We start from the raw sequence: 11,565 nt of genomic DNA on the forward strand, positions 1-11,565 counted from the left end.
TTAATTCCAGCACTCAGGAGACAGAGGCTGGTGGATCTTTGTGAGTTTGAGGCTAGCCTGGTCTACAAAGTGAGTCCAGGACACTTTGTAGTCCAGGGCTACACAGAGAACCCCTGTCTCAAAGAAACCCCAAACCATAACCAAGTCAAAGAAACAAAACAACAACAAAGGGATTGCCTCCACAGTACCAGGCTGTAGTGATTGCTGGGGGAGGGCACTTCTGGGCTGGTGCTGCTGGGTTCTGCAAGGAAGGAGGCTGAGCAAGGCTTAAGAGCAAGCCAGTAAGCAGCGCCTTCCACAGTTTCTGCTTCAGTTCCTGCTTCCAGGTCCTTCCCTATTTGAGTTCCTATCCTGATCTCTTTCAGGTCACCTGGAAACGTAAGATAAACTAGAGCCTTTCCTCCCTAGGTTGCTTTTGGTGTTTTATCACAGCAGAAGAAACCTCAACTAATGCAGTGACCTAAACCACCTTTTGATTTGCAATTCTGAGCATTAGATAGGCTCAGTTTGATAGCTCTGGGGTGGAGTCAGGGTTGCTTATACCTACCTCCGACTTTAGTGCTGACAGTCCAAGACTACCTTCTTGGGCTAGGGTTATTAATTCAGTGGTTATTAATTCATCTAGCACAGACAAGGCCTGGACTTCAAACTTTAATAACAAAACAATAACAACACTCACCTTGCTCATAACTCCTAGCCCAAACTGAGTGGCTCAAAGCCAGAGTTTCTCTCTGAGGTGCGTCTCCAGCCCCTCGGTAGAACTCTTCATTAAAAGTAACAGAAACTAGATGCAAACAGATTCAAGGGAGAGTCAGAAATACAAAGTTCTGGGGGCTATTAGCTTTGGGCATGGCTCAACAGGGTACTCACGAGAAATCTGCTTCTTCCACTTCTTAGCTGTTTTCCTTCGTGTTGGTTTAATTATCAGGCAGATTTCCCTACACATTCACTAAAGGCTTCAGATTTATGTTTGACAGCCTGGAACAGAGCAGGAAACACTTACCCTGGACTACAGGGTGTAAGAAACAGAAATGCACCAGGAGGGGAAAAGCAAAGCATAGGGAGCCTGTGTGGTGACTCAGTCCTGGAGGCTGAGGTAGGGGGACTGCTGTGAGGTTGAAGCCAACATGGGCTACATAGTGATACCCTATCTCAAAGGAAGAAAAGAAAGCAAAGCAAAATATAAACAATATGGTGGCATGCGCTCATTTCCCAGCACTTGGGAGGCAGCCCAGGCTACGAGACCCTATCATAACCTAGGATAAAATAAGAAAGGATCCCAAGCCAGTCAAACATCAGGTAACTGTGGATAATTCTGCAGCCCTTCAAGAGGAGTGTGAGGGTGGAAGGATGAGGGAGACTTGGGAGTACAGAGCTTATTTAATGAAAGAATTGGAAGGTAGATGGTTCAGTGAGCTAAAAATCCCCCTACCCAAGTGCAAGCTCCGAATCTCCTGGAGAAGGAAAGAAAGCCTACAAGTGGTCCTCTGCCTCCACGCACGTCCAGGGGCACACACGTGCCCAGGTAACCATCATGATAGTAATACATGAAAACAGTATTAAAAAATAAAACAATTGGGATCATGGGGTCAGATCTTTTCAAGACTGGCTGTGTAAATAAGGTCGCCTGAGACATGGCTCATGTTTTTCCTGTGAAACTGGATCTCTTCCCAGTTGTCGTGAGGGTCAAGTGAAATATCAACTTAGGAGAGGTCTGCCTTATTCTCCTTGGCATTAGATTAACACTAAGGTCCTGGGTTTGGTTGGTGTACCCTGCACAATAAAGAGTTCCTTCCACCTAGTGGCCAGCACGGGTTCCTGCATGGCAAAGTTGGCCCACTTTTGGAATGACCTGGAGTGTTAAAGCAGGATGTATGTATGGTCTTTGTCTATACCAGGCTTGGCACAGGCACACTCTGAGGTAGGCACTGTTCCACTTGGGGGTAGGAGCTAACCAACCAGGAGCACAGGACTCTGTGAAAGCAGAGCAGGCACCTGACAACTGGCTGGTTCCAGAGCCTGAGCTCCCCGAAGTTCTCTAGACCTCCTTCCCGGGCCACTAGAGACCAAGGGAGCTCTGTCAGTGTCCACCTGCTGTGTGGGGGCTGTGCACTGCTCTCCAACACCATCTACCCTAGCGAATTCCACATATGGTTTTACAAAGAACGCTCAAAGCAAGCGGGTATGGTAATGCATGTCTTTAATCCGAGTACTCAGGAGGAGAGGCAGGAGGATGTCTGAGTTTGAGGCCAGCCTGTGTACACAGTATGTTCCAGAACAGCCAGGGCTATCTAGAAAGACAGTTTTTGTTGTCCTTTGTTCGCTTTAATGCTGAAAAGTATCATTAGGCTTTTGTTAGAATGCTGACCCCTAGGACAACTTCCGGGTTGCCATCAGAACCACTGACTTTAAAGACTGATAATACTTAATACAGATAAGAAGTGGAACTGGGGCCTTTACACACTAAAGAAAGGAACATCAGAAAGGAACATTTTGGGTAAAAAATCAGCCCACTTCTGAGCGGAGCAGTGTGCGCACCAAACACCACAGCTTTTACAGCAGCTTTATTCGGGATAACCCTCAAGGAGAAACACCACAAGTGCTCACAGTACAAAGGCTGGGTTGTGACTGATTCAAATAAAGGACCACCAGATAGCACTAAAAACTGAACTCAGCCAGGTATGGTGGTGCATGCCTTTAATCCCAGCACTGTAGGCAGAGGCTCGCCGAGTTCAAGGCTAGCCTGGTCTACAGAGTGAGTTCCAGGGCAGCCAGGACTACATAGTGAAATCCTGTCCCAAAAAACCGAATCAACCAAACAAAACTTCTCAGAGACTCAACACGGATGAATGCAGATGTGGCGGCACATGCCTACCAGCCCAGAAGGCAGCGGGCGGATCAGCAGTTCATGGCTACCCTTGCCCCTCGAGACCTGATGTTCTCTCCTTTCGCCAGGCTGTTAGTGTTTGCATCTCGGAACGCCCACGTGCCATACACATCTCCACCTGATTTTCAGGTGTGTGAGCTCCCCGAGGGCGTGAGTGAGCTACTCTAGGGTTTTCACCCCAGTGGCACTGACCAGGCAGCTGCTGGGGACTCCCGAATCTAGACAAAGACGTCGAGACAAGGGCTCATAGCAAGGCAGCCCATTCGTGACCTTACCCTTCACTATTTTACCCAGTGATCTTTCCTAATTCTGTTACCGGGCTGCACAGAATTCTAGGAAGACCATTGAGGTGGCCTACAGTTGGGAAGCGGAAAGCCAGGAGTCAAGAGCTTCTCATATCTGGCTAGGGGCCCATGGCAGCGTGCTGCAGGGACCGGGGCTGAGGGTGCTTGGCCTGGCTACCTGTGGCCAGTTTCTGTCACTTCTGAGTCACAGAAAAGGCTCTCCCATGGACCAGAGGCCCACGAGGAAACTGCTCTCCTCTTTAGAGCAGGAAAAGGACGCCACCACGTGCACCCTGAACTTGAAGGGACTGGTTACCCTGGAGACAGTCCACGGGCACTGGTTTCCTCCTGGCCTAGCTGCAGTCCTCCACTTAGTAGCTAGCACGACCATGGCAAGAATAATCGGATTCCAAAGCACAGATTCTCTGGAGACCTCTGGAAAGGTGAAAGAGGGTGGCTGGCTGCATGGACTGGGCTGGGTGCTTGGGCACCAGGGGCTGGCTGTGCAGGGATATCACAGCAGCATCAACACGGCTGTCAACCCCAGGGCTGAGGCTACAGCCCACCTCATGGAAAACTCTGTGTGGATGGTTGAGTGACTCACACCCCCCATCCCTACACGGTACCCAATGGCATTAACAGTGAAGGAGCCTCAGGGATACGCCTGGAGGCTTGCTCCACAGTGACAAATCCATCCCCGGGGACTCCCAGGACGTAAAGCAGCAGCAGGGAATGCTCAGTGGGGCCTGCACCAGCTCTACAGCCCTCCTCAGTGGCCCCTGGCTCCTGGCATCCCCAGTCTCCTTGAGGATGATGGGGAGGGATAGCACCACAGCAGCCTGGGTGGGACGGCCTAGAGCAGAGCACAAGGGCACACAACTCCTCAGGTAACCTTCCCGCAGGCTGGCAGGACGCAGAAGCAAGGGGCCACACAGCAGGCAGGAGCCTTTCTCAGGGGGCCCGGGTGACAGCACCCCGATAAAGCCGAGGCCCCTAGGGTGCTTCCCACGATTTCCCGGGCACTGGGTCTGCTGCAGATGCCCAGCACCACTCGGGATGGAGAGACGGGCAGCAGGGATGGCAGGGCTCTTCGAGGACTGTGTGTCCCAGGAGACTTCACGGTTGGCAGGGCCTCCACCTGCAGACAGACTGACACACTAACTCCAGGCTCTCGTGTGCTGCTCTGGCAAAGTCTTCAGGAAAGTTCCAGTGCACAGGCGCTGCTAGAGCACAGAGGCCGTGCCTCCCTCAGCTGCAGGGACTTGCTCCCAGCACACACACCCAGAGGGGCGGGGAAGGCTGACCTCTAGCCACCACCTCAGGTCTTCCCAGGGCCTGACTCTGGTCATGACCTTGGGGCCACACTAAAGAGGAGGAGCGGGAAGAGCTCAATCCAGGTCCAGGCTGAGGCTGGCTGTGCCCAATCTGGCCTCCACATTCTTCTGACAGAAGAAAGGAGGAAGAGGGAGCCAGGGCTAACCATAGTCACCAGGAACTGGCTCGTGGCTGTGCCAACAAGGCTGGCCAGGCAGAAACACTCTAGTCTTCCACTGTGCTTGAGTCCTTTGGAGTGGGCTGGGTTTGCACTGGCACCTGGCTCACAGGTGTCACCACTGTTTTGGGCGACCTGTAATTTGAGGAGAACGAAGACACAGGGTAAGTGCGAGGCATGCTCTGAGAGGATGCTCAGTAGGCTGTTCTCAAGGCATTGCGGCGCTCCTGCATGCTGGGACGCTGAGCAGGGCTGCCTCCTTTTACTGAGGGCTGCTGAATGCTCGGGCACTATGCCACTGCAGCCTCAGGTCACTTCTGCCCAAGAGGAACAGCACCCACGCTTTACACACAAAGCCGACCCAGAGAAAGCGCCAACAACTGGCTTAAAGTGTTTTAGGAATCTGTGAAACTTAGGGCTGGAGAGATTGCTCAGTGGTTAAGAGCGCTCGCTCACTGTTCTTCTAGAGGATCCGGGTTCAATTTCCAGCACCTGCATGGCAGCCCACAACTGTCTGTTATGCTGATTCCAAGGGCTCTCACACCTTTACACTAATGCACATAAAATTAAACAAATTATTGAAAAAAAAAAAAGATATCTGTGAAATTTAAAATCCACAAAGAAGAAAAAACCCATGATTTTTGTATTTGTCTCCCAGACTTTGGCTTGTTTTATATGATCTTGAGTTGCATTTACTTTTCATCAAACATAGTTTCTTTTGTGTGTGAGGGTCAGGAATGGCCTTGGGTGTCATTCCTTAGGTGCTTTATATCTTTTTCTCACTGCTCTAGAACTTGCTGAGTCGGCTCCACTGGCTGGCCGGGGATCCCAGGGATTCTGTCTCTGCCTTCCCCATGCTGGGATCGCAAGCACACACCACTGCATCTAGCTTCACTTTTTTGTTTTTAACACAGATTTGCAGGTCGTACAGGTTGACCTTGAATTCCTGACCTTCCTGCCTCGACCTCCTGACTGCTAGGATCACAGGTGTTTACCACATACCTGAGTGCTTGGCCTAGGTGGCTCATGCAGGCTTCCAAGTCTGAGTCCTCTTTAGCTTCCCAAATACTGGGACTATGGTGTGGTATGTGTGTCAGTGTGTGTGGACAACACTAATTTCAAGTCTGATAGCTCCAAAGTTCTGGCTGGCTACAGATGGTCTACTAACCACCAGAGGCTAAGCTGCTGACATGTGCTGAAACAGAGAGCGAGGCTGTCACAGCCCCCATGTGACAGGACGGCATGTGTCCAGGTTGGCCTCAACCTTCCAGTGTGTGAGGACCATCCTGACTTCCTGGTCCTCCTGCCATGCCTGGGACCCCAGGTGTGTCCTGCCACACCACATCTCTTCCTGGCAGGTCACTTGCTGTGTGTTCTAGTCGCATGTATGATGTGAGCAGCATTTGGTCTGCTTTGGCCAGAACTTGGGCGGTTTTTGTTTGTTTTTTCTGGATAGCCTTGGCTGTCCAGGACTCACCCAGCTTCAGAACTTAGGCGGGTCTTCATACAGCAGTCATATGCAGGAGCTCCCTCTACAGCTTTCTGTCAGGTGATGAACTAGACCAGAGGGGAAATCAAGCTTCCCTCTTCAGGCTGCCACAGGCCAGGAAACCACAAGGAGGCCATCTCTGCACCTCTACTGAAAGTCCCAGCCCAGGCAGTCCCAACGCTAGAGGAGGGCTGAGGGATAGAGCCAGGACACTTCCCATCCACGGAGCTACCTTCTGTTGACTGAGGAAAAGCTCCTACATTCCGTTTACGCAGGGAACTGCCTGGCTCAGAAACCATAGACTCCTGCTGGAGACTAATGAACTTCAAAGCTGTTACTCACTGGTTCTTGTGTTTGAAGCCGCTGACGTGAGCCTGGTACTGTTCGATGGAGTTCAGCACTATTTTACACGTCTTGCAGGGATAGCCTTTCCCAGCTGAAACACATCAAAAGGAAGAGAGTTGGTTAGTCAGTAAGAAGGGATCAGAGGAATGCTGCTTTGCACAGAACATGCAAAGCCCTTCTGAAGACGGAAGGGTGAGACTGGGTGGCCCTGATTAAAATCCCAGAGGCCTGGGTGCTCTGGAAGCAAGACTGCAAACAGTGCACCCTGGGGCTGCAACGTTCATTCCCATTCAAGGGATCCCAGTTTCTAGTCCAACAAAAATCCACTCTAGATGGTGCTGAGAAAATGGAAGAATGACAGAGCTGCTGAGGCCATTTAGTGGGTGAAGATGCCTGTATCCAGGCTTGATGACTGGGCTCAGGCCCTGAGACCCTCACAGGTAGAAGGACAGAGCAGAGTCAGTCACCCTCGGACTTCTGTACCCGCACCATGTCTGCCCTGCCTTCCACGCCACCACGATAATAAAGAACCACGGAGCAAAGGTGACCTTTGCTTCAATGCTTCCTTTACTAAGCAGCCTCATTCAGGGGCCCCTTTCACTGAGAGGTCTCTCGGAAAGTCCATTCTCCTTGGTCTTGCAGTTAACAGTAATTAAGGGAACACCTGTAATGAAAACCAGTGTCTCTTTACACTGGGGTTCAGACACCCTGGCTCACAACCACGGTTCCTCTAGTGACATGGTGGCCTTTTGCCATATGGCTCTAGCACTTAGGCAGCAATCAGACCCTGGCTGCTTCATGTGACTCAGCTAAATCCTTTCCTTCCCAACGCTTAGCTTCTCACAATCATAAACCAATTACATTACTTTATACTCAGAATACTTAGGACAAAATAGCTGTGTCTTGGGATTAAATTTTTTAAAAAAAATTCCTGTGTATGTGTCTGCGTGTGTGTAAACATTTGTGCAGGTGCCCAAGATGCCAGAGAGAAAGCGTCATATCCTCTGGCACCCGAGTCACAGGTGGTTGTGAGCCACCTGATAAAGGTGCTGGGTCCAGGCCTTCTGTGCGACCAGCAAGTAGTGCTAACTGCTGAGCCATCTCTGTAGGGCGATATAAAAACTTGTTTATTTTCTGAGACACGGTTTCTCTGCATCGTTAAGGATGGCCTGAAACTCAACTCTGTAGACCAGGCCGGCAGCTAAGAGAAGGGAGACAGCACTCTCGCTGATCACAGCAAACAGACCTCTCTGACGGGACAGAGCAGAACTAGACTGAGGCACATTGTCTCTCCTCACCTACTAGCAGGCTAATACTGACTGAGGTTAGACTTCTTATAGATCTCTCATAACTAATTACCTTAGCACACGATAACACATTTACATTTTTCCTGTGTCAAGTTGACCAAAATAGTCCAGGTGAGTTACAATATATTTAAAGTTAATGTTAAGAAGGAAGGAAGGGCGGGGTATACATTCAGGGTAGAGCACTAGAGAAAAACAGCCACCTTCCCATTCAACATTACAGAATATTCATTTAATGACATTGAGGGGAAGCAAGATGCCTCAGCAGGGAAATGCTCTTGCCTGGAGGCTGGAGCCTTTCTTCCAGGGGTCACAGGCAGAAGGTCAGTCTACCCAGCTGTGGGGATGCTCCGCTGGCCCACGCAGCCGGGAGACTACTTAAATGTGAAGTCACTGTGTGTGCACACATACGCGCACATACTGGTAGGGAACTCTGGTGGGCAGTGTGCTGGGCCCTCCTGGAGTGCCTCCTGGCGAAGAATGCTTCCTGTGGGAGGCGAAGGGAACGAGACAGTGTCCGTTCAGTCTCAGAAGATGCTCTGTGCTGGGAGAAGGGAGCCAGTGCTCATATGCAGCTCAAGGTGCTGCTGAGACTAAGCTTATGCTAAGCCTGTTGGCACTGCCCTGTAAAGCCAGCAGTTGAGAGCTGACACTGGACAGTCGGGGGTTTGCTATCCCTGGACACAGAACAAATTTGAGGTCAGCACGAGCTACATGGAACTGTCTCAGAAAACAAAACTAAAAAGCAAACCCTAAAGCCCCAAACCTAAACCAAACAAAAGAAAACAGCCCTTATCCGAGCTGAAGGTGGCAGGTTATATTCATAATAGCAATTCTCTTTCTTTCAATTTATCTATATTTAATTGCTTATATATGTGTAATACTCCTGATCTTCCAGCTTCCAACTCCCAAGTGTTCAGATTACGGGTGAGCACTGCTGTGCAGTGTTTATGAGGTGCAGGTGAGAGGGGCTAGGACTTTGTGTGCACCTGAGTGACATTTCCAGCCCTAAACACACTATAGATTACTAAGAAGGGACCCTAATTGTGAATGCCCACTTCCTCGATGCCAGGTGACATTTTGAGGTTAAGGATGCTAGAATTGCCTCCTCCTTCACCATGATACCCAGGGATACATGAAGGTCTCAAATGCTGAGGAAAGAGATACCCTAAGGATTCTGAGAGTTAGGTAAAGGTTGCTGAGGCCTTCAATCTAGCAACGTGGATGTTACCTAGGGAGTCTGAATCGGAGGTTAGGGCTGGGGAGATGGCTAGGCATTTAAGAGCACTTGCTGTTCTTCCAGAGACCGAGTTCAGTTCCCAGCGTCCATGTCAGGTGGCTCAAATACCTAGAACTCCAGCTGGGGCTAACACACACCTTCTTCTTGCATTTTTGGAGACCTGCCCACAGACACACTTACACACGTAATTAATGTCTTTTTCCTCTGTGCATTCCGAGGTGGCCTGGAACTCGATCTGGAGACCAGGTTGGCCTGGTCAGTCAAACAAACAAACAAACAAACAAACACCCCTTCAAATCAGAGATTACAAACTAGTAGCTTTTGACCCAAATCTGACTTATAGAATTTTATTCAGAGTTTAAACTTTCTAAAATTGAGTCATACATTTAAAACCAAGGAGAATCTGAGTGGAGAATGTAGCTCAGTGGTAGAGTGTTTAGCGTGCACAAGGCCCTGTACCTCATGCCCTGAAACCAAGCTAATAATAATGATAGTAAAACCTCAGGAAACTCCTACACAAATTTGGTTTGCCATAGTATTTGTTTGTTTGTTTGAGACAGGGTCTAAGTAGTCTTGGCTGTCCTGGAGCTTGTTATGTAGACAAGGCTAGCTCACACTCACAGAACTCTACCTGTCTCTGTCTCCTGAGCGCCGAGATTAAAGGTGCTCCACACTGGCTTCCAAAGCACTCTGAAAACTGAAAGGCAGCAATACCAGTACAGGCTTGGGGTGGCATACACTCTCCAGCTGACCACGAAATTTCCTGCTTGTTGCCCGCATCCTCTCAGGACAGGCACCCACTATGTATTGCAGACTGTCCCTGACCTTGTGGTGGTCCTCCTGCTTCAGCCTCCCAAGCATTGGGTTCCAGTGTACACTGCCAAGCCTGGCTTGCTTGCCTGCCGTCAGTGCTTGCAAACCCTGCTTTGGAAGCTGCACGAAGCTGCACATACTCGGGCAGTGCAGCAAGTTCCAGGGCTCAGTCCCTGGTCCAGTGCTTCACGGGAGCTGGGCCCTCTCACCTGGCGAGTCAGAGACAGCAGGGTCCGCCAGCCGCCCGTAGTGCGCCATGAGCTTGAGCTTCGTCTCCTGCTTCCTGTGTCTCTTGCCCATGTAGTGCTGTCGCGCCATGGCAGGGTCATTGAACGTTGAATGGCAGAGGCTGCAGAACTTGTCTGGGTCTAGCATCTCTCTACTCTGGTGCAAGGCTAAGGTGGAGGCCACAAGGAAAGGGTTTGTAAGGTGTTTCGACAAAGCTGTGGTGAGAGAGTCAAACAGAGACAATGAAGGAACAGCCCAGAAGGCACCCACGGGCTTCTGAGTGTATCTGAAGTGAAAGAGGTGGCGGCAGCCACCACACTTCGAGATGTGGCCCTAAGAGTCACACCGTGGACGCTTTCTCTAGGGAGAGGTGGCAAGACCCGAGCGCATATGATGAACAGCTGATCTGTTCACCACCTTTCAGCCCACGAGCCCTAATATCTTCACCCTGAAGAGGTTCTGAACTTGTGCTATCCAGTCACCAAATTCTAACAGACCAGGTGCAGTCTCTCTAGACTTCAGAATTCCTTGAAATTTCAACCTGAGTAGAATAAGAAACATATATATTTCATTTCTACCTTCAAAATACCTCAGTTACAGAGCTGAAGAAGACATTCAAGTTGAGCCCATACAGAGCCGGGCAAGCAGATCAGGAAGGCCCTCTATTGTTTATTGATTTGTTGTTTGTTTCTTGTTTTGGTTTTCGGAACAGGGTTTCTCTGTGTAGCCTGGACTCACTTTGTAGACCAGGCTGAACTCAAACTCACAAAGATCCTCCTGCCTCTGCCTCCCTGAATGCTGGGATTAAAGGAGTGTGCCACTTTGTTTTTGTTTTTTTGAGAAAGGGTTTCACTATGTAGCTCTCTGGCTGGCCTAAAATTCAAAATATAAACCAGGCTGGGATTAAAATTTGTGCCACCACACTTGGCAGAGATGCCTGTTAACTACACTCGAGTCAAGGCAATGTGAGGGAGAGGAAGATGGCAGGAAAACCTACACATTTTGTATATACGTTTTCCCTTTAGGTTCTCAAAAGCACTTCAATGAAATAGGAATAATTTTGCTACATTACAGAAGAGCGATGCTTAGACAGTAGAAATGATTTGCTTACATCACCAAGTTAGAGAGAACCCTGCACTGTGTGAGCCTGAAGCTATCATTCTACGCCAGGCTCAAGAGTGCAGCAAGTAGAGCTGAAGGCTACGACTGAAGATTTCACCTTCAGAAAACACTCCTGCCTCTGCTCAAAGAATTCAGTCAGTCAGGGGCTGAAGAGTGGGTTCAGCAGTTAAGAATGGCTCCTGTTCTTCCAGAGGATCTGAGTTCAGTTCCCAGCATTCTGGTCAGGTGGCTCACAAATGCCTTTAACTCCAGGTTCAGGGGCATCCAAGTGCTCTGGCTTCTTGCAGGCAGGTACGCGCGCACACGCGCACACGCGCACACACGCACACACGCACACACGCACACACGCACACACGCACAC

The 11,565-nt window shown here is 49.9% G+C and overlaps 1 protein-coding gene across 5 annotated transcripts in view; it reads right to left on the minus strand.

Moving 5' to 3' along the window:
- Positions 1-2,183: 2,183 nt before the first annotated feature.
- Positions 2,184-11,565, minus strand: part of Znf346 (zinc finger protein 346) — a 22,100-nt gene continuing 12,718 nt past the window's right edge. For 3 of the 5 annotated variants that reach the window (XM_055595845.1, XM_055595843.1, XM_055595846.1), the window contains 3 exons: positions 10,064-10,249; positions 6,495-6,588; positions 2,184-4,798 (listed from right to left, as the gene is read on the minus strand). In XM_055595845.1, coding sequence (XP_055451820.1) covers positions 4,711-4,798; positions 6,495-6,588; positions 10,064-10,249 — 368 coding nt within the window. In that variant the 3' untranslated portion in view covers positions 2,184-4,710. Of the gene's footprint in view, positions 4,799-6,494; positions 6,589-10,063; positions 10,298-11,565 lie in introns of all 5 variants that reach the window. The other 2 variants (XM_055595842.1, XM_055595841.1) reach the window with 1 other exon arrangement.

This window comes from Psammomys obesus, unplaced genomic scaffold (genome assembly GCF_907164565.1).
Source record: "Psammomys obesus unplaced genomic scaffold, mPsaObe1.curated_primary_1811, whole genome shotgun sequence".
Lineage (NCBI taxonomy): Eukaryota > Metazoa > Chordata > Mammalia > Rodentia > Muridae > Psammomys > Psammomys obesus.